Source organism: Anneissia japonica, unplaced genomic scaffold, assembly GCF_011630105.1.
Source record: "Anneissia japonica isolate Jap-2015-1 unplaced genomic scaffold, ASM1163010v1 scaffold234_len1672027_cov178, whole genome shotgun sequence".
Classification (NCBI taxonomy): domain Eukaryota; kingdom Metazoa; phylum Echinodermata; class Crinoidea; order Comatulida; family Comatulidae; genus Anneissia; species Anneissia japonica.
The window spans coordinates 1,364,370-1,388,757 of record NW_022738761.1 but is presented as its reverse complement, the minus strand read 5'-3'; the positions used below and the strand labels follow the sequence as shown (position 1 = coordinate 1,388,757).

The following is a 24,388-nucleotide window of genomic DNA, read 5'->3' as shown; positions in this document are numbered from 1 at the left end:
TATCAAGTGATCTTTAGCAACCATAGAGATCTAATTAATATGCGTGATGTATCATAGAAAAATAAAACTTACAAACATTGTCTTTTATGTATTTACTTAACACACTTCAAAGCTGTGAGTCCATAACCACTCAGCCCCATCTTGGTTGGGGCTGAGGTGTGAAAATTTGGGGAAATAGTATCTCTAGATGGCCGGAAATGACACTTTTTATATAGTAAAATTCATCATCATCACATTACCATTATATTGTCAAAATGAAGCGCCAACAAATTTCTCGTGATCTTTTAACAGGGATTTTCGGCAAACATAGAGATCCGGTTAACCAGAATTACTTAGGTCTAACTATAGCTTACTAAGCTTTAACTACAATAGTAATTATAATGATTGGACGAATTACAAATTTCTTTTGGCCAGCACAATTTTCCTCACATGTTAGTATTATTACTAACCGTATCTATCATTATCTCCATCATTATCATCACCATCATTATTATTATTACTCTAGTAGTAGTATTATTGAACAAAACTTTATAAAACTGCAAAAAGGATAAAAACAAAACTAAACCATACATTATCACATGTCTGGCCCGGGATTTATGGATTTAAGACAAATTTAAGCTGATTTTTTTTGTTAAGTAAGTTTGATAAATCCAACCACTAAGCGGTAAAGCCGTTATTTATATAATCCCGAAAATTATTATGGGTACCGGTACTCTATTAGAGCACGGGTCACAAACATATAATATATAGTAGAAGGAGTCAATTTTTAATTGTACGGTATTTAAATCATTACCAATCTCAGTGGTTTTTTTGTGTTTTTTTTTCCTTTTTTTAATTTTTAATTTGTAATCGCATAAAAGTGACACGTCGTCCTCGGAGTTGACTGTCCAAGACAACCCACTCCCCTAAGCCTCATAACAAGACTTAGTTTATGTAGATCATCTTGTGTATATATATGTCTTGTGAAGGGATACGCCACTTAAAAAAGTGATTAAGTTCGCTGTTATCCTTGACCTTGGGCCTAAAACAAAAAAGAAAATATTTCTACTCTTCATTTTGAAAATGTCAGTGAAATTCAACGAATGATGACTTAACGTCGTCGTTGTGTTCTTCGGAGAAACTACGCTGTAGTCTGAACCATCAAGGATGTTTCTTGTATGATATGTTGTGATGCGTAGTGTTTGACTCCCGCCCAAATTGTCTGTTAGTAGCAGACAGTAAATTAGCATATATTTAGCTAGGCCACAAATTTGTAATTTCAAGTCAAATCAATGAGCTGTCTAGGCAGAGGAAGTTGTTACATGATTCAGTCACATTTTCAGGCCCCGATCTAGATTTGATTATATATATATATATATATATATATACATTTCTACGAATTATTTGAAATCACGGGCGACTGGAATATTTTCGTTGAAAATGCGATGACGTTACTGTTTTAGAAATAAGTATGTATTTATATTTTTCTCACGCGAATAGAGAACTGTTTATGCGCATATACTAATCCCACTTTAGTTTTTTTAGTATTTTTATTATTTATTATTATTATTATTATTATTTTTATTATTATTATTATTATTATTATTATTATCATCATCATCATCATTATTATTATCATTATCACGTTATTATTATCATATTATTATTATAATTATATTACCATCATATTATTACTATTATTATCATTACTATTACTATTAATAGTAATTATTTATTACCATACGGTATTATATGAATTAAAGAGGCATACAAGGGGTGTAGAAGACAGGTCACCTGCTGTCTATTCAAACGCCTTAATAAAATCGGCCACTCTTTGTTGGGTGTACAAATCTAATTGGAAGGAACTGATTCAATTTTGTTTTTCTTTCGTTAGTCCCTTTGGTGTATCGAATTCCCCTGGTAGCAAAAAGCTGCAGGTTCGAATCCCGCCAGAGACACATTTTTCCATGCAAATGAAAAAGGAACTTTTCGTTGAAGGTCTATGACTGATACGATTATAACATGTCAGCATGTTCCTATACGAGCACTGTTTTTGGTGTTGTTGTTATTGTTGTTCTTGTTATTGTTTTCATTTATTATTATTATTATTATTATTATTATAAAAAATAATATTTTATGTATATATTATGTCATGTTATAGGGAAACACCGCCATCACAGATATAAAACAATAATCATACCATACGTATCAGATTATTTGTAGTTGTCTATGCAACGAGTTCAAAGATTGCGTTGGTCCGACAAAGCTAATTAATAATATATTTTAAGAAATTATTTCCTTTAAAAAAATTCTACACAAGATTTATATCGTTTACAACCCTGCTGCCGACCAGGGTTCTCTCAAAGTGGGAATAAAACTTCCCGACCGGATTTTAAAATATGAAAAAAAAGAGTGAATATCGTTGAATTTCTAAAGCAAGCAAGTGTTCCGTCGTACGTGGAGAAAATAGCTGTATTCATTTGAAACATTGATTTATATCCAAAATGACAGTGTATTTTATGATAATATAACTAACGCTGGTTAATGTAATTAAATCATTCAATTAAATTAATGAATCATTGTTGACAGTTAAATGCCAATATTAAACGAAAATTATTGGCATATAACCAACTGAATAGGTATACAGAGCCCAGAACTTAAATAAAGCGCTTAGGCCTAAAATCAAACATTTTTTTACTGCATGAACACCATTCGTTGTTTATGCATTTTCTCCACGAATCTAAATCTAATAGTGTGTGAAAGATAAAAATAAATCGTTGAGGAAATAATTTAGATATATAGGCCTATATTTTTTTCATACTCGCAAATCGCAGATTCCTCTTCTTTAACGTTTAAAATATATTTATATATACTTACAGCAATACCGCAAGACGGTTTAGAGTTTACCTCTATTATATCAATATATAGGCCTATATTATACTGTAATCAATCTGGATTCTACATTCGCTCAGACTGCCACCGCCGGTCAGCTCACTGGCATTTGTCGTCGGGTAGTTCTTAAGCCCTGTCTAAACCATCAAATTTTATTTGACAAAAACATGTGACATGCCTAAATATGGTAATGATGACATCACATCATGACCATATATAAGCACATCATAATTATATATGGCCATACAGCAGTTTCTTTCAAATGATTCTCTTTGTGTTCTTTCTTTAAAGTTTCATTGATAACAATGTATTGATTTATTTTAATTAGAGTTTTATTGGACTGAAAGAATTACAAGATTGATTTATTATCGACACTATTCCAGAATATTCCAGATTCGTTTAACACAAGCATACACTTAAAATATATAATTGCTTAAGTACTTGCTTAATGCTGTCTTCCTTGGATTTGGATTTTGACATCTTCGGGGCTAACGACTTCAGCAGTTGCATCTGTCTATTATAATAATAGCTATAGAGTCTTGCTCAAATATATTATACAAATTACTGTATGTTAAATTCAATGTAAATATTAAATACAGAAAGCATGGGTTATATAGGCTTACTAGTACAAATTAATAATAAAACTTATAGAAAACGAAAAAGATAGTTCAGATAAGAAATCATAATTATGTACATGTTATGGCATAGCGTCGTAATTAACGAAAAAGGCTGATTTGTAACTATATGGGCTGAATGGGAAAAATAATTTTTGAGTTATAGAATATTTGCACATTTCAATGGCAATAAAATTCATGACTGTAGAAAAATATATTAAACCTAACTATGACGTTTATTGAACTTTAGTCGTAGACCATAAATAATCATGGTTTGAGCTTTCCGGTATATATAATATCTATGAAAATAGCGCGACCGGGTGCACTAATTGCGGAAATTGTGACGGCAAATTACTTTCAGTTCTCAAGACAGGAAACGAGCTATCGCAGCAAGTTGCGTAAATCAACTTAGTAATGGCTAGCTATCCGTACGTGTGTGCGCAGGGCATTTGGCATTTTTGCTAGTCGTACAGTTAGTGTAAGTTTTCCTCGCACTATACCAAACCAGGAATCAGATGTTGTAATGTTGAAGAAAGCCTTCTTACAAGACCAATTCATCCTAAATATTTGGAAGAAACCAACATGAAGACCTGCATTCCTAATCTTGTAAGTAGTCATTATGCAAATAATAAGACTAGATAATAATAATAATAATAATGAAAATTATAATTAAATTTATATAAATTTTGACGACGAAAATGATAATATTATTGTAATTATAGTATTACTATTATTATTCGGCCCTATTACTGCTATTCATTATTTCTATTATTATTAATATTATTATTATTATTATTATTATTATTTGTATTATTATTATTATTATTATCAGTCAATATTAGTAGGCCTGTAGCAGTAGTAATAGTAACAGTAGCAGCTATAACAGAAGCAGCAGTAGTGGCCTAGCAGGAGTTTACCACCATCCCAGTTATTCCTTATATTTCACATTTTTCCCAAATTTATTTACGAAATATAGGCCTACATCAGTGAGTTTCGAGCAAAATATAATATTTTAAAAAATAAATTGTACATCTGCTTATAATTTTTATCAAAAACTATACACAAATGAAACATTTGCCTTGGGTATCAGACTCGAACATGTTCAAACTCGAACGACAGTTGTTAAATCCACTTTTTTGTAATTGAAAAGTTATTGTACTTACTCCCAATTGGCCTAGACAGGTGTGTGTGTTGTGTGCGACCGATCGAACATTGCGCCATTAATTAGTGCCTGTGTTCTAGTAATAGATTTTGAATTAAAGATAAAACAACGTTGTAGTTTCAGCGCAGCGAATAGCAGTTGTATTTTATCGCCGTTGTCATGTCAGTTTCCACTCTGGCCTACGTAACATTCAGTGGCGGATTCAAAGGAAGGGGTGGGGCACTCAGCCCATCCCCCGCCCCCTAAATTTTTCAAAATTGTAAAAAATTGGAGAAAAAAGGAAAATAATTTTAACTCTGAGGGTACCATTTCCGGCCATCTAGAGGTGCTATAATTGTAAATTTTCTTACCTCTGCCACAACCATGGTGGGGCTCAGGTGGTATAGACTCTCTATCTGTTAGTTTCAAATTGATGGATCCGTCACTGGCATTATTGTATTCGGAGCTCTCTAATACGAACGGATGGCCGGCCCATGAAGGAATATATTTAGAATCTGGGAAGGATAAATGGTAAACCAAGACGTTAAAATGCATGTGTGTTATTCGATTAGGGAGGAGTTCCGTTGCTTGTGGTTAACTCTTGCTTTTCAATGTGAGTGTCATGTTTAATTGTGGTCCGCGTGGTAACAAATATTTGTTCACGACCATCATCAAAATTCCTCGGGCTTTTTGGAAAAAATGCGCTATAAGATCGGTATATTATTACAGTATTAATAAATATACCGTATTTATTCGAATAAACGCCCCGTTTTCAATAAACGTCACTCGAGTAAATGCCTGGTTGGGATCAATAAGTCTTCACGATCATGCCATAACACATTTTCACGGTAATTATGTGTTGCAGTTCCACATTTACAGTGAAATTACGGGGCGTTTATTTGGGTAATGTACCGTACCCATTTTACACCAAGAATTTAAACGCCTCCCTCAAATAAACGCCTCCCTCGAATAAACGCCCAACAAAAACCTTTTTCAACAATAAACACCACGTGACGTTTATTTGAATAAATACGTATCTCTATATTACAGAATCTTCCATGTGCAGACATAGGGAAAGTCGAGTCGCCGAGCTGTAAGGCCCTGTCGCTTCAGTTGGTAGAATTTATCTTTGTATACAATGTTTCAAACACTTTTACTCAGATATAAATTTAAAAAAATGTACACTCAATAATAGAAGAATTTAAATTGATTTTGATAAAATTAATAAGTCCAAGGAAATTCGCTGTCTTTAAAAACGAAAAGAAAAAAACCAAAACAAAGCAAAACAAAACTAATACAACGAAATTTTAAAAATAGATTTAATTATTGATCGTGTGGCTCATTTCAGCTTATGTGGTTGTAGAGTCGTGTAAACAAGAAGCTATTATTTTTGTCTCTTTCTCATACAAAACTTATATTCATTTCAGCATAATATGTGGTTGTAGAGTGGTGTGAACAAGAAGCTATTATTAGGGTATCTTTCTCACACAAACCTTATATATTTCCGCATATGTTGTTTATTGTCAAAGTGGTAAACATTTTTAAGAATCTGAAAGGATATCAGAACTTCTTTCCTTGTAAATCAAAATGTTATTGCACTTGAGTAAACCCTTTAACACACATGTAGTGTCTTCCAAAGGCCTGTAGCGTGGCTTAATTTGTGGGAGGTTCGTTTCTGTGGAAAGTGGACCCTTTGGCTTGCGGATCTCCGATTCTCTGGAGAACATTGTAAATATATCTACGAATATAAATTTTTCGTTTTTAAATGCGGACCTTCTTCAGTTTTTAGGCGGTTCGTCGTAACCTCTCCTTAACCACCCCACCTCCCGCACGCTACGGGCCTGCCTCCGCAAGTGACCTAAGGTGTACGGTAAATGACCCCGGAAATAATGTTCTACCTTTTGCAGTAATTAAATAAAAATTAATAAAATAGTTCATAGATAGTTAAATATTTTTTTTAAATTGCAACAAATTTGAATCATTTGGGGTTTATAAATCAATTACATATCATGTGTTAGTTTTTAAAATAAATTAATTTTATTAATCGATAGTTTTTTTTAACAAATTAATTGTTTTTAAAGAGATACTGTAGGACGGGGGCCGATGCCCACACGAGGGGTCAGATTTCCCAGACGAAAGCAAAGTGGGCGTGGTCGAGCTTCGATTAAAATGTTTTGAAAGTGGTCCTAGGGGTGAAGTCCCCGACAATTTTGACAATTTAGGGGTTTCAAAGGCCGGTGCCATTTTATTTCAGGGTCATGTTTACCTACATTCGTGACCTACACCGGCTGTCCAAAAAGAAACGGGTCATCTTTCAGTTTCACTGTACAGTACTTATAATATACAAAGCAAACGATTTAAAATAAGGTTCCAGGTTATACCCGAAAATTGTCACTGCCACAAGGAATCGACAAGTACAACTTTTTTTTTATGGTAATCGCATTGATACTTTTCATCACATCTCTGGAATTGTCTTCCCGATATCAAGTTATCATCAACATTAGCAATCTTTGAAACCTCTAAAAATGTATTACAACATAATATTTGCATGCATTTTCTCTTGGGGAGGTCACCATCTCTCTGAGCAACCCCGTCCCTTTGCTCGCGTCATCAGGTAGGGGTCTGAAACTGCAAGGTTGCGGCCGGTGACTCCTCACAAAGATTCTGAATTTTGTTGTATCCTTTATTTATTTACTTTTGCGATGTAAGGCGCATAGACGCTTTCTTGCATTATGCATGATACAAGTTAAATAGGCCTATTATTATTATTATTATTATTATTATTATTATTATTGATATTATTAATATTATTATTATTATTATTATTTTATTATTATTATTTTTATGTAATGCTCTCAGATTAGTAATGAAACCATTTAATTTATGGAGGGTCATATTTGACATATATGATTTAACACGAAATGGAGCCATTTCGACCCTAAGCATGGTGTACTGACAGCAGTGTAAAAACATATATAAGCATATAGGTATATATATATACATATATACATTCAACACTTACCGTACTGTATATGACGCAAATTTTCGGTCCGTCTGGACCCTGTCGTTTAATCCCGTACAACGGAATCAATATACTGCACAGAGAGAAAGAAGTACAAACACATCTCCAGTGAACCATTACGATTTAGTTTTCAGGAAATATTAAATATAGGTACTCGGAGGATTCACCATTGCAAATGTGAACGTTTGGGTTCGCCCTCCATGTAAACAAATGGAAACTCGAAACTTCATCAAATCTCTGTCGTTCAAGAAAAATACCTAATATTTTTTAAGTTATAATAATAATAATATTTATATTTATTTCCTCAAGAACACAGGAGGGGGTCATACGAAAGAGGAACAAGTTCCTATTACCAAATTGTTTCATCTGCCCAAAAAAAGGAAAACTAGGCCTATGACATGAAAATTAATGTTGTTAAATAAACGCAATAGTATCTGATTTAAAGTTTTTAATAGTAAAATTCAGTTTCTTATTTCGATAGCAGTTAATCGAATACAAATATATAAATTCCTGTGTAAACATTTCAATATATTTAATATAAGTAAACATAGGTCTATTAGGTCGCCAAGTTTGCCAATGCTCTCTTCACTTTATCTAAACGTTTATGTTTTATTTTCTGTAGGCCTAGGGTTGTTTAAAGAAAGAAAAGAGAAAACCGTTCGCGAATATTCTCGACTTGGGCCTATTGTAAATTGAATAATAATTACAGATATATAATTAGAGCGAATTGAACAACTTACCAGATTTGATAGCATAAACAAATAATTAAGCATGCACTATCCATAGCTGAACACTGCGGGATGCCGTTTCCAATCCGGACTCATTTCTGTCTTGAACTTAACAATTTTAAGTTCCATGCCTTGCTTCTTTAATACTCCTTGTGTTTATTTGCTATTTTTTATTTATTATTTTGCTGCAAATTTGTATCGCTGTTATTTGTATGTGATTTTTCTGTAATTTCTTATATTTGTTCTCAATATTTTGTAATTCAGATTTAGTTCTGCAACATACCGTACTGTTTTAAGTAAAGAACAATTTTTGAATAAAAGACATACCGGTATGTTTTGTCACCACAGTAAACATTTCAAATAGGACTGTATCTATAGTTAGCCTAGGCCTTCGTGTTGAAAACGAAGTGTTGCATGTTGCAGCACAAACGAGACGAGAACGTGAGCTTGGGATTTAAACAGGGCTGATTTATTACTGATTTAAACAACAGTCGTTTAGTGTTAATTAATTTAATTGTTAATGATGTCAGTGTTTTGTGTTTTAAATGTCCTTGGTAATAATGGTTTTCCTGCTTGGAAATGCAAATATTGTTCGTTGAATGTGGATGGGGATGCTCGCATTCATTTTACTTTCCTGAGCATATAAAGTGGTAAAAAACTTTCTGTTGAGTACGGTATCTCTAACTACACAGGGTGAGAGAGGTGGGGAAATAGCCATATAGAAAGTTTTTTTGATGGTTACAGGCCGAGGCCAAGGCTCAGCCTGAATGTTGTTTCGTTTTTAAAGTGTTTTAAGGTGGGGTGGCGGTTTTTAAAAACGGAAAACGGCTAATCTAATGTACACACTTTGATTCCGGCATAGGCTAATCATCAGACAATCTGGCAAAAATAATTGTTCGTAGAAATCATGTAAATTGAAACTTGTTTTTTTTTTTTTTTTTAATGAAATACTTCAAGTTGGGCCTACTAGTAGGCCTATTAAAAATACCAACACTCTAGTCGACTGTCGATCATGTTGTAACAACAAAGGTTTGTTTGAACCGGGTATCAAAGGTGTAACCGTGGACATCCACGGGTCTGAGCGCATGCTCTGTGAAATTCACCAACACATGAAAATTTTGGGTAGGCTAGACCCGAACGTTTTGGTTGTGTGTGAATTGGTTAAAATCTACAGCCAACCCCTATTAAGGAGACATCCATTTAGGGAACGGGCCGGGAACACTTTACGAGTCACGGTGCCAAATGGTAAATTTCACATGTCAGCCTATATGGGGACACTATTTTTATATCTTAACTACAACAAATAAAATAGTCTCAAAATTATCAAATTCAATTTCAAATTCTGACAATTTTTGAACCAAACTTCATTTTTCTTGATTCTTAACGAATATCTGTATAGGCCCGGGTTAACCATTCAAGTATTCTTCCTGTGAAAACAGTGTGGAGAATTGAAACGCAAAGCTCCACGCTATTGTGTTTCTTTGGTGACGCGTTTAAGGGCTAAATGTGTTTTTGTTTGTCACGTATTTAGTATTAAATGTACTTAGGTATTAAATAAATCATCAAAGGTACATATACAGTGTTTAGGTATTTGACATCAGAATATCAATATCTAAGCACATTTAATAATTGAAACGCCTCACGATTCTAAGTTCATTAAGCTATGAATAAACACATTTAGCTTTTAAATGTGTCAAAGACAGGACAAAATAGACCTTTCCGGAGTGTCAATCAAACTTAACAACTGACTAATCAGAACAGCGCTAGGAATACGCGCACCTCTTACAAACACACGTGTTGTCCCACAAACGCACGTGTTCGCGTATGTTTTAACAATGCCGTCTTGTGGGACCTTAGCAACAATATCCAAGGGGCGGATCTTAGCGGAAAGGTCCATTGGATGGAGCTTTGCCTTTAAATACTCCATGCTGTTTTCACATTACAAACATTTGTTTGTTTTGTTTTTGTAGTTTGGCTTTATTATGTCGAAAATTGTCCAATATGGATGGATGGCCATAATGTTACTCACATCGTATACCGTAACCATTACTCCATGGTATGACCAATCAATTTTAGTAATTAGCCATATAACTGAGTTTTTCTTTTTTCTTTGTTCCGTTCATATGAATCCAACTAATAAACCTGCACCCTGAAATCTAAAATCATAACACTATTCATGTTAAGATCGTAATTTGTTTTTGAACTTTTTATATCCGACGCATTACGGTACGCTATGCATTATTAAATATGTTAAACAGAATTAATGTCCAGGAAGTACTTAAATGAATTTCGAAGGTGGAGATGAATTATTAATTCAAAAAAATGTGGTAAAATATTATAGTGCGCATTGCCTTCCACCTATTCACTGCCCATCTTATCAACAAACCAAAAGGATCAACAAAGGGTACTCTCAATGAAACACGCAAGTCAAGAACTACCGGCAGGGGTACAGCGGCACCCCGCTGAGGGTCGAGCGGCGACTTTTCTGTACCTTGCGGTACTTGTTTAAATGCTAAGAAAATGTTTAAAGGTCGTTTGTATTTTGAGAGCAATTCTGATACTGAATTCATGTCTACTCTATATCGGCATAGGCCTACTTCATTTTTAATAATATTCGCCAATAAAAGCATAACAGTTTTTTGACACTGTTATGTAATCGTGACGAGAAAATAATAACTTACAGTCATGCCCCGGATGAAAATTGTTTTTTATATGTATATTTTTCTAAGACACAAAAATCATATTTGACAAAAAAAATCGGGAACGGTTAATGAGATACAGTTTTTTAAATATTGTATTTAAAAACTGGGGGAAAAGAGGTGTCTCCACCATTTCTTCCCTTTTACGGTCCAAAAAAATGGTGTGAAACGTATAGGCCTATGCCTATTAGTACATTATGATATTTTTATTTGGTATAGTTTTTTTCTCTAATTGACCGATGGTCATTTATTCAAAATTACATTATAATACAGTACATCATAATAAAAAGACAATACATTAATTATTATAATGAAATAAAGAATATCAATGTTAAATTCAAAATAATAATCTGTCAGATTGAGTAAAAATATGAATCTGAATATACCATTGGATCTATAGCATTCTTTCTTCAAAATATACAAATCAAAAGTTAGCTTTAGAGTAACTTTCTCTCTTCTAACATTTAAAACCATGCGTACAGTACAGTATTTGATATAGCTACTAGAAAAAACTGTCATAAATCTTGAAAAGGTTTAAACAATATAAAATAAACAAACTTTTATAACGATGGGAATTACCAGCAAGAGAAGTACAAGTGTCTACGGTACCTATGTTCGTCGACCGTAATATTATGGCGTACAAAACGCAGGATCGAAATAGATAGATAACTGATCCATTTTACGGCTCTAGCCTAATTACGTTTTAACTGTAAATTTCAATTATTACTGTCCTTTGATAGTTACAGAATTCTGTATTTAAAATCGTACATCCTAATTACCTTTTTAAAGAGATAAGGAGCTTTGGTACGCATCCATCTCAGTAAAGCTACACTGATGTGTTAGGCCTTGTCCAGAAATGTCATTTGACATCACATCATGACCATATATAGGCACATCATGACTATATATGGGCATATCAAGTTTTTTTTTTTTTTTTGTCACATAGAATTTGATAGTGTGGGTAGAGCTTTAAACAACTTATTTTGGATTGCTTACTTTAGGATATTTAAGTAATGCTTTTGTCACGTATCCTGCCAATGGCGGAGAGAACGTTCAATAATCCACCTTTCACTATTGTTTAATACCGTATTATTGTTTAACCACACAGCTCTGAAAGCTTAAATAACCTCAATGTCAAAATCCAAACCTAAGTCCAATAAAGACCTTCAAAAGACAACATACCTGTAAAGTAATTGTGTTGTCGTGTCAGCGTAAACAATAACAAAGGGGAAAGTGAGGCTACTTTAGAATTAATTTACTGCATGAAATTTAGCTGACAGCCGGGGGGTTGTTTGTTGGCTTCTAATGTCTGGAGTGCTGGTTTAACCACCGAGAATTTTTATCTCTTTAGATTAGGCCTACTGTTATAATAATCAAAGGCACACTATATTACAACTATAATAATGTACTTTTGCCAATTTTTTTTGTGTGATTATATCTTTGCCAAAGATCTTTAAATAGGCCTATTGGCTACCCATTACACTGAACCTCGAACTTTAACATACTATAAGTAGGGGTAATAAATACTTCTAAACAAAACAAACAGGTACAAATACAGGTCAATGTCATGCAATTATTATAAATATCCTCAAATAATTACAGTAATATAGGCCTATTTTAACGAGAATTTTTATCTAAATGTTTAACATATCAACTAATTATTTCTAAATAAATTGCTATTCCAACTAATTTGGCTAGGTTCAATTGAAATCATATTTTTTGTAATTATAACCACGTTGTTTTCACTTTACCTTCAAGCCTATTAGTACGAGGACGATACTACAGTACCGGTACTTGTTGAAAGGGGTACCAGCAGAGAAAACATAATGACCTTGAATATTTTCGGTAGACCACTTTTTCATTATATTGAGGGCGCTATGTACGACGATGGTTCCCGCATGGACGATCGTTTACTTCTACCTAGCAACAATTTCCACAATGATGAATGTTTATCATTTATTTTTGGAAAATTGCGGTTTTGTTGACTCTATATAATGATTTTAAAATCCTAGTTTATGCTAGAAAGGGATGAAAGTGCAGCTTTTCAATTAATTTACTGGCAAAACAAGCTGAATTCTCCCGTTTTAGCAACTCATAGGCTAGGCCTAGCAGGTTGGTTGGTTTCGTGTACGAGAGGATCACTCATGAGACATGGGAGTGAGTTGTAGCCGAGGCGACGATGGTAGGCCTAAATACTTTTTTTTTACTAGCTACTCGAAAGGGTCCCTCAGTTTGGACTTGATATCGAGGAATAAAACTAGGGCTACTAGGCCTAAGTGTGCATAACTAGGACAACGGACGTGACACAAAAAGAAACAAAAAACATAGGCCTAGCCTAGGGGCCTAGGCCTAGGCCTACCTAGCTAGTTAGGCCTAGCCTAGGGCCTATGTAGGAAAAATAAACTCTACGTCCTAGGCCTAGGTGAGAGTAAAACGTTACTTCTCTAGGCTAGGCCTATGAGTATCATTAGATAGGCCTAGGCCTTTGTTGTGGGAGGGACCTCTTGGACTCCTGGAGGGATTGTTTCAGTGAGGGCTCCGCTAGGGAGATTAATCCACCAACCAATGTTGCGTGGAAAGAATGGGTGGCGATCAGGCCTAGCTAGAGCAATCCGGTTTGCTAGGGAGCCCACACATTCATTTTTTTCCATATAGGCTAAGCCTAGAATTCATTGGGAACTCGAACCCGCTCTAGCCTACTACTGTACATGTAGGGATGTAATAATTAGTAATGCCTACATTAAGTCATAGCTTGTGACATTCAAGTTGTATGTTCCTCTAGCTAATATATCTTCCTGCTGTCTGTTCATTTGAGGCAAAGCGGGTGACGTTACCAATACGGTTCCAACTGGGATTTGAATTGGTTTAATAATCCCAGATACTGTTTGAAAACATTTCTGCCTCACTCTCAGTGCAGCATAACTTTTGGACATAAGTTAATTTATGACCTCTTGCTCCAGAATCGAACTATCTCTTGTAAAAAATTACTCTGAATCTTCTTATAAATCCCTGGAACAACTGGAAAATCCTAAGGCCTCGGCCTAAATTAATGTTTGCAAGTTATCATACCCATACTGTGTAAAAATATAAGTTTGAAAAGATTAGGAAGAGTGCATTAATACCCAGGTAGGCCTACCACCAGCCTAACTATGACGTGACTCAGCTTTTAACGCATCTCTTGGCCTAATTAATATTATTAGTGGGCTTGGTCTTAATGATTAGTAATAACTTGCATTTAATCTCGGAGATAACTTCATTTATTCGCCAATAGCAGGATTCATATACCGTATTTATTCAAATAGACACCCTGCTTTAAATAAACTCCCCCCCCCCTTCCTCGAATATATTCCCCCTCTAGAGCCTCATTTTAAATAATCGCCTGAATAAACGCCTCGAATAAATTCCACCCCTCCCCACCCAAATGTCTGTAAAAAAAAAAAAACAGACAAAACTATCAAGTTCTCAACACATTCTATTAATATTATAGACCAGTAGAATTACATTTTTCATAACCTGGTTAGGATCAATACTGTTTGTCTTTATGATCATACAATAACACATTTTGATGGTAATTATGTGTTGTAGTTCCACATTTGCAGTGAAATTTGCTTGTGAAAGTGCTTTTATTTGAGTATAAAGGCCTCCCTAAATAAATGTCCCTCAAAAACCCTTCTATAAACACCCTGGGCAGTTATTCGAATAAATACGGTATTCATAATTCATACAGCAAAGGGAAATGATGCCTGTACAATGTTGTCTGCCATACTTATTGCATACAGATATTGCACCAAATGGGTCAAGTCATATAGGCTAGCGGTTGATGGACTCCATGTCTGTGCTAGCTTCCCATCTGCCGTAAATGTTTTATAAATATTTTTACTTGATTGCAATTTTTTTTTAAGGCATTTGAAATTGAAGAAAGAAAGAAACCCATAAAATGAAGTACTGTATTTATTTGTAAATAAATAATATTATTCACTTTTTTGATTTTATATTCAATATTATCTTGCAGTGCTTGTGCTAGCAGGCTACCATAACAATGAGGTACCGTCATTTAAGATAGTGCTAGTTGGTAAGAAGATTATTTTTCAACTTACAGGTCTCCCTCCAATTAAAGACCACATTTGGGACCATGGTTTCCATGGTATTTAACAGCTTAATAAATAGAGGTCCAGAAAAGTGGTCCTTAATTAGAGGGAGACCTATATTCACCACAGTCAAAATTTTCACAGCAAATTCCAAATAATCCAAGGTAGGCCTATCACCTTCACCTTCATTATCGGGTGAGGGGAGCTCGGGTGAGGGGAGCGTGAAGGAGTTGGAGGGTTTGATGATTAAGTGAGGGGTGCTAGGTCACAAAATAATGTGATATGAGGTGATTTTAAATACTGCACTTGATTTGAGTGTGATTTTTTTTACTCTGGACATTTTTATTGGGAGACGACTGGGGGAGCTTTTAGAAATAGTGTTGCCCCATGCACCCCTAGGTACGCCACTGCATATGCCGCACATTGATTACGGTAATTAAATGTTCTACTTAATGTATATTCTTAATTACTTTTTTTTAAATCCAAGTTATAGATTTGTTTTTAGAGATTGTTTTAAATGATATTCAATATTTATTTCCATGAATAAAAATATAAATTACAATCATAAAACACATCATAGTACGTTAGTGAAAAAATATGCAGGAGATGCAAAGAAAACCAAATTGCCTGTAAAATGTTGAACTATTACAGAAAAAAAAGCAAATTGCTTGTGAAAATGTAGGTACCTGCAAGTCATGTTTTGTATGTTAATTTTTATCTAGATTTGTAAAGTAAATACTGTACTTTACCATTGTTTGTTTTTATATTTTCAATTTCTCTGCTTGTCATGCAAAAAATTTTCAAAATGTATGCATAGATCCTTTAAATCTGTAGAAGAATATTGCCAGATTATGAATGGCAGTTGATATTACAATAAAAAATAAAATAACGATAAATAAATTAACAATTCTACCACTATGTTGGCCATGTACATGCATTTACAAATTATACTCGAAGACAAAAAATATTTAATACCAAAAAAAAAAAAACAGCAAGATCATTGTATTGTATTTAGTTTTTTTTTTAGTTAAAATTAGTGATGTTGTAATACTGATGATGACAATACAGTATTTCATTCAATTTGCAGGGGATGAGAAAGTTGGCAAGAGTAGCATATTTATGCGTTACTTTCGAAATCAATTTGACTACAGTTACCGGCCAACAGCTTCTGTCCATATAGGTGAGTTTATTATTGTATAGGTGATAGAGAGCGGTAGTAGTCACCGTGTGTGCGCTGAACCGTGGAGATCTAATCCATGATTTAATTTTTCTATCGCTGCTCTCCTTGCTGGAGGACTGAAATGCAAGTTATGATAGCGCACCATCTTTTGGATGGAAACTAAGTCTTTGGACTTAGAGGGTTATCCATGGTGTGATTCACACTAAAATACTCCTATAAAGTTACTGTGCATTCTACACTATGCATATATGTCTTTAGGGTGAGAGTGTTTTGGACGAAAAAGACGAATAAGATGAAAAGAAAGAAAGATCAAAAGAGAAAAAAGAAAATAATTAGATAAGGAATGATATGATTAGTTGAAGCAGAAAGGAACAATTAAAGTAGATGAAGATGAAATGAGAGGAAATTTAAGAGCTAAGATGAAGGCATAAGGGGAATGAAAAGAAGATGGCATTAAAATAAAAGAAAAGTAATTAAAAATAGACAACATTTTTAAGACACTGCACCTTGCTTACCAAAATTTTGGGTTGAGATGTGCACTTTTAAAATCATTATATTTAGTATTATTATTAGGTCACTACAACTTCAACAAAATGTATTCGATCAAATCAATCTATAATAACAATATGGTTCAAGTAAACTAAAATAGACAAATCAATCGATCTGTAATAACAATATGGTTCAAGTAAAAGGAAATAGACAAATCAATCGATCTGTAATAACAATATGGTTCAAGTAAACGGAAATAGACAAAACAATCAATCAGTAATAACATAACATAACAATAGTTTCAAGTAAACGGAAATAGACAAATGAATTTGAATTTGAAAAAAACTTATTTCGGAATAACTCTTGACAATGTAAGATAGTAATAAATATAATAATGATAATAGTAATAATAATGAGAATGATAATAATAATGATAATAATAGTAATAATGATAATACTATAGTGATAATAATTAAAAAAAATGATAATGATAATAAAAAAACAGTAATAACAAAAGAAAAAAAAAACAGTGACACTATAAAAAATAAGAATAATAAGAGAAATAATAAATGAAGTAGTATTTAACAATCATTAAAAGCAATTTATAAAAAAAATTGTTTTATAGAAGTATTCTTCAATCATTCTTAATTGATATTCATGTGAAATATACAAAAGAAAACATTTACAAAATCCAGGACGCAGCCTGCATTATTAGCAGGCTTACGCAGGCAGAATGTCAATTCGAAAATCGAAAACAGAAACAAACACAGAACAGAAAAATTATGGTAAAACATTGATTGTAATAAAAGTGATCATTTAAAATTTAGATTTAACAATTTATTTACATACTGTACAAATTAATCTAAGTAATAATAATTATAACAATAAGTATTAAAAACAGTACAGCATAATTCAATAGTGAAAGAGATAAAAATAGAAGTGACAGTAAAAATAATGATAAGAACAAAGCATTAGGTTGATACAAACAAATGGAAATATTCAAGGTACAAAAGAATTAAGGAACTTTATAATTTGACACAAGGCAAGACTTCATTTCTTTTCTAAAGCACTTCACTGTTTTTACACTTTTGAATAGAATCAATAGAATTCCAAATCTTATGACCATATACATTAATAAAAAAGTACTTTTATTTAATCGTTTGAAAGGAATATAACGACCATCAGCATTTCTTAATTTATAAGTATAAGGTTGGTTTGACTGTGCAACATGATCCATTATAGGTTCGGGAAGATTCTTTTCAACTAAATGAAACATAAAGCAAGAAATTTGCAGCTTATTTAAGTGTACCCAGTTTTAAAGAATAATAGTTGAGTATAGGCTCTGTATGGAGATAATGTAAGTCTTCTAACCACACGTTATTGTAACCTCTCAAGGGTTACTATATGATTTGGAAAATTACTTGCCCAAATGATATTACAATATAATAAATAAGGTAAAAAAAAAAAGACAATTATAAATCGATACCAGAAATGGTGTTTTAACACCGACTGATTTGGAAATACCTTTTGCAACATGGGCTTGATGGTACTGCCAATATAGATACTGTTATATAGATGCCTAAAAAAAGATTTTCTTTCAAGAACATTATGATTTAGTGTAATTTGAATATTGTCGAGATTATACTTTTTTGGGGGCTGCTTAAAAATGACATAATTAGTTCTAGTTGAATCAAAATTTTATTTGCAATAAACCAGTTACTAACTGTACTTAATACATGGTTGTTAATTCTGGTAAGGTCATCAATATTATAATGATAGAAGTAAATTGTAGAATCATCAGCAAAGGAAATGAAATTCAATTTAGCTCTAGTGTATAAAAGATTGTTAACTCATAGATTAAAAAAGTACAGGGCCCCTGTGGGACTCCATGTGTTAAATAGGTTAATGGGGATGTAAATTATTTAATGGAGACAAATTGTTGACGATTACATAAATAGCTATGAAACCAGTCTTGTGCAGTACCCCTTATAACATATCTGAATAGTTTTCTTAGAATATCAAAATTTATAACATAAATGTCTTTGATAGGTCTAAAAAGATACTGAGTAGAAATTGCTTGCTTTCAAAAGAATCAGTTATATTTTCATGGTTCAAGTATAGTGTGACAAGTTGAAAGATTTGGTCTGAAACCTATTGATGTTTATTTAAAATGCTATGTTTGGTATGGGTCTATAGGTATTTAAAAGCTTTTTATCGCTCTTTTTGAAAACGGGAATTACTTAGGCGATTTTTAGTTGATGAGTTAAAATTCTGGAGGAAAAAGGAGTATTTATAGCATATATCAATGGAGAAATACTGAATTGTAAAGTGGATTGGATCATGCATGTACTTATAAAATTACTGGGCTGAATATCCCTACCATAGGATGCATACTTTTATTAGGGTAGGGTATGATAGTCAATAGGATCTTAGTTAGGCCTTAAAAATAAATGTTATGTTGGCGTAACCCGACCGACCCTAACAAAATCGGCTAACCCTAGACATTTTTATTTAAATTTTCACAATACAAGTTTACATTAGCAAAGTAGACGTGGTCGGGTGGCATTAAAAATGTTTCAAAAGTGGCCCAAGGGCGAAAAATATGACAATTAGGGGCTTTAAAAGCTTATTTAATTGATTTTATAGATTTCAAGGCCTTACCCTACCTACCCTATTTTTTGGGGCCGTTATGCCAACATAACATATTTTTTGTTAGGCCTTATGTTAGGTCTTTACTCATAAATGCATGGTTTGGTTAGAGCTTAGGGTGTATGGGTCATCACTATAAGCCGCTTGTACAACAAATGCAACTCCACTGCCTGTGAGCGATAGACGACACGACGCTGTCTGCTGATTGTCGGTGGCAGTCTGAACGGATCGTCATTAAAAACGATTCGTTGTGCAGGTGTCGTGGTGTTTCATTTTCCATTATTTTTTCAGTACATATATATGGCGCAACAGGGCAAGGATTTGTGATTTCAGATGATTTTGTTGTATAATTTGCGTAAAGGGCCATTCAAAATTCTTTTTAAAATTTCACTGTATATTTGCATGACTTTGTAAAGGAGTGGAGTTGAGTAGCTCAGCGGTTAAGATGCTTGCCTTCTAATCCAGGGTCATGGGTTCAATTCCTGTCACAGCAGGACTTTTTATCATGACTTAAACCAACTCCACTCCCTAAGCCTCATAAACAGACTTCGCTGATTAAAAGCATCACATTATTTCTTTATTTTTTTTTTCTTTTTTGTGGTTGAACCACCACATTTATTCATCAAATAAGTACATTATCATCATCATAAGATATATATATAGATTAAAAGGCAAAATACTGAAAAACAACAATGCTGTGGGAAACAATGGCTGGATCTCGGTAGAGATACAAAAATTATTTTTTTCCCAGTACATTAACACACAACATTTTGTACTTAAATTAAAATCTTTTTTTTTTTGGACAAACAAATTTCATTCTTAATCTTTTTTTTTTCTTTTTTTTAAGCAACATTTTAAACAATATAAGAACACAAATAGAAGAATTAGCATTTTCAATCATCACATATTATCACTAATGCTTTAATTTATGTATTTTTCTTGTTTTATTTGCTATTGATCATTTATTTTGGTATATTGTGTGGTTACCATTTTAAATTTTTTTTAAATTTTTTATTCACCTTCATTAATGGCATAACAATGCAAATAAGTGAAGAAATAATGAATTAGGTACAGGTATTTACAGTTATCGTTTTTGTATTTGCATTCTTCATAAAAACTCTTCTTAAATTCTTCTTAACTTCTTTCCATTTTCCTTCAGCCATTTCACCTCTAGTATTTCACAGTCAATTGTGTTTTTTAGTGCATAAATAAACGTTTTCTAGTAATTTACACTCGTAGGTATATTTAGTTTGGAAAAAATGTTTTCATTTATTTCAAGAGCACCCCGGAATATCAGCCGACCTTCTAGGATACGCTGGAAGGGTCACTCTCTATAAATATGGTTTTAAAAATTTATATTGGCTATTAATGTAATATACTTGTTGATCTAGCTATTGTAATTTAGTCTCATTACTATAAGGCAGCTAAGTTTGCCTTTCTTATGGTCTAATCAGTAGCAGCGCCATGGGAAAAGGAGGAATTTTCCCCCCTCCAGTTTTCACCCAAAGAAGAAGAAAAACCACAATTCGTCGGAGAGAAAAAGAAACGATAATTATGTATTTTCTACATATAGTAAACTATCTATCTATAAAATTGATTAAATAAGCCTCTGAAACCCCTAAATTGCCGTTTTTTTCTGGTGTTTTTCCCCGGACCACTTTCAAGACATCGTGAGCGACGTATGACCATGCCCACCTTGGGCCACCCCAGCATATTCCCCCCCCCCCAAAAAGTTTACCTTGCCCCTCATTTGCCCTCCCTCCAGCCTCCAGATTTCAGGCGTTGGTGCTGCCACTGAGTCTAATGTTAGTGAAATTGACAACTTGACTATATTTAAATGATTTTAATTGTTTAATTTCATGTTCCTTGCAGAAAATGTAGTGAAGAAGTTAAACGTACCAGAACATGCAGTGGTGTCTGTAACTATTTGGGATCTCCCTGGAAGAGAGGAAGTTGATTTACGAAAGAGCTATTACCAAAATGTGGATGCAGCAATTGGTAAGCAAATCAATTATAAAGCAAAAGGAGATGTACAAAATTGCAAATTAATCCATCAACCATGTTTAAATACAAACATCCTTAGCTCCAAAGCCCTTTTCAGACTTTATTTGAAAAAAATATGTGACATGTCTAAATATGGTTATCAGGGGCTGAATTTAGGGGGGAGGGGGCCCAAGCCGGCTCAGCCCACCCTTCCCCTTTTGGAAAGTAAGAAAATAAGAGAAAAAAAGGAAAGAAAGAAAAAGAAAAATTGATCGCCCAAAACACCTCAGATGTTATTTTCGAGCGTCTAGAAAACAAAAAATTCGCAGGGGAACTCCCCGGACTCTCCCGGACCCCGGGGTGGTGTTATCTCGATCGACCCAAATTTCAGCCCCCTTTCTGCCCCTGGTCATGATGACATCACATCATGACCATATACAACATTCAACAGTTGTTTTCAAAGGAAGTTTGATAGTGTGGACTAAGCTCTATGCTACAAGTTAGATGTGATGCAGTCAACTACTACTAGCAGAAATGCTAGAAATGGAATGGCCACAATAACTGCTCCATAAACTGATGCATGCAATTTTTCTCTAGTTGTCGTTGATGCCTCCGATCGAGGGAGTATCGAACTAGCTGGTAGCTGGAAACAAGATGTTTGCAACAATGCAACAGTCAGCCAGGCCACTAATTGCGCAGAACACAAGACCAATGTGACATACGTGAAAGGAGATCGGAGCAGCATTCCAGTTCTTCTTCTTGGAAATAAATATGATTTGGTATGATTTGTTTCTACATGCTTTTTACAGATATATTGCTGACATAATTGTACAAAATAATCTGTAGTTTCCTAAAATTTGAAAACTTAAAAATCATAAAGGTTAGACCAGCTAAATTGTAACGCCATAATTTCATTTCATTTTCATTTTTTGTTCCATTCATTTCCCTTAATGTAGAAGACAATTTTCCATTACTAAATTGTGTTGATGTTAGTATCAACATGTTATAATAATTTGGTAACTTCTGTTAAATCTGAGGTTGTATTTTAATCTCATTTTTATCTGTTATTCCGTTTTTTGTTATGCTATACGCCACGGGAGTGCCATATTTTTTAATCTGATCACAACAACGTTAAAACTTTCTTTGTTTGCCAACCTGGCAATCAGATTTATAAAACATGAAATAAACGCAGACTCTTACGATTCCTGTACTTTCGGACTAAGTTTATATTTCCTTCTAACCCAGCAGCGAGAAAATGACTTAATCCCATCCTGTTTATATCTTTAAAATCATTTAATATTAATTTTTTTTAAATTAATGAGTCTTACAGGACATTATTTTAGTGTTCATACCGTTTACATACAGCAAAATCACCATATGGTCTATGACCCCTTGAACCAGCATACAAACTAAAACTAGTTCCACTACTCTTTGTTGGTCGTTAAAGGTCATTGTCTTCTAAGCCTAGTCCTACAATCTTTCTCACTACTGCTGAGAGTTATATATGTTATTATTAATTTTATTTTTGTAATGTTGTTAGTTATAAAAGTTATTAATATCAGCCCTCAAAATTAATGCCGGCATTCGGCAATGCCGACGTAAACGGTGGCGTCTAGCCGCCCAACGCCGACGAAAAAAATCGCTGATTTGAAGATTTTAGGCCTAGCCCAAGTTATCCCAGGCCTACGCTGGTACCAGTGGTGATAGACTCGGCAGGATCGCTGTGAACACACAATATTAAACTTTATTCTTAATGTAAGCAAGTTATTTAATGTTTTGTATTATGAGTAAAATGTGAATAAAATCAAACTGGATTGTGTGTTTCATGCTTTTATATTGTTTTTACATGCATTTTCGATCTGGCATTTTTTTTCTTTTCCAAACACAACTCATTCTTCATGTAAACATTAGGTCGTGCCTCCTAAACTCTGCCCGCTAATTGGTTAATTTGTTTCGTGGGGTCATGGATGGGCAAACATGTGCTTGGCTGTGACGACATCAGATCGCCCAAAGTTTTATAGTGCGTAACGGCTTGCAGATAGGAGCAAGATCAGTGTAAATCGATTAATTTTTAATTAAACAAATTTATTAAAACAAATAAGAAACCCTCATGGTTTTGTTTTACAGTCAAATCTAAATAATTCTTAAAAATGTAAATTTTCATTCTCTACAAATTTCCTCTGTAATTAGCAACATGTTTTTTTTTTTTTTTTCACAACTAATTATTTTATCAATAATTAGTTGTGAATTTGAACATCAGTACGTAGGCTAGGCTTTCCAGCTTGATTGGGTGACTTGAAAAGACATCCATCACTGCTATAACAGGTCAGTATGGTTTAATTTCAGGGATGTAGCTGAAACTAAAAACTGCCGACGTTATAACCGGCGTCAATTTAATAGCGCCGGCGATTTTTAATTTTTTTTTTTGCCGACATACTTTTTTTTTCTAATTTTGAGGGCTGTAATATTGTTATTGTTGTTATTAACCTTGATGTTATTTTATTAATATTATACATTTAGGAGTTTCAGGAGAAGAAATGGAAATATATTTTTCTTTTCATTTGTTCAATAGGTTGAAGAACGAGAAGAACTTGAGATGGAAAAGAATGAAAGAAACAACAAAGAGGAAGTGAGAAGCATTGGCAAAATCCAAACAATTCAGGAACAGTCTGAGGGAGAGCTCGATCAGAAGAAAGACGTGGATGAACAAGTGTGGAAGTATGAGGAACAGCAAGTGGACAAAACAGAACCAGTGCCAGAAGAAATTAAGTTTTTGCAATCAGTAGCCGAGCAACATGGATTTGTTGGAAGGTTAGATTTTAATTGGAAGTTTTAAATTTGGCACAGCAATTGCTATTTGGTCTTAACACGTCTCAACCATGCTTTTTTTGAGTTGATGGTCACTCGCTCTTGTATCCTTGTAT

At 33.6% G+C, this 24,388-nt stretch overlaps 2 protein-coding genes across 2 annotated transcripts in view; one reads left to right on the top strand and one right to left on the bottom strand.

Moving 5' to 3' along the window:
* Positions 1–24,388, bottom strand: part of LOC117117696 (zinc finger protein 888-like) — a 59,019-nt gene that overhangs the window by 24,516 nt on the left and 10,115 nt on the right. Inside the window, exon 2 of the mRNA XM_033262086.1 lies at positions 4,998–5,141. Coding sequence (XP_033117977.1) covers positions 4,998–5,012 — 15 coding nt within the window. The 5' untranslated portion in view covers positions 5,013–5,141. The remainder of the gene's footprint in view (positions 1–4,997; positions 5,142–24,388) is intronic.
* Positions 12,972–24,388, top strand: part of LOC117117699 — a gene marked incomplete in the record, with an annotated part of 15,369 nt that continues 3,952 nt past the window's right edge. The window contains 6 exon segments of the mRNA XM_033262090.1: positions 12,972–13,257; positions 15,088–15,147; positions 16,251–16,343; positions 21,354–21,479; positions 22,062–22,243; positions 24,037–24,275. Of these exon segments, the coding sequence (XP_033117981.1) occupies positions 13,227–13,257; positions 15,088–15,147; positions 16,251–16,343; positions 21,354–21,479; positions 22,062–22,243; positions 24,037–24,275 (731 nt within the window).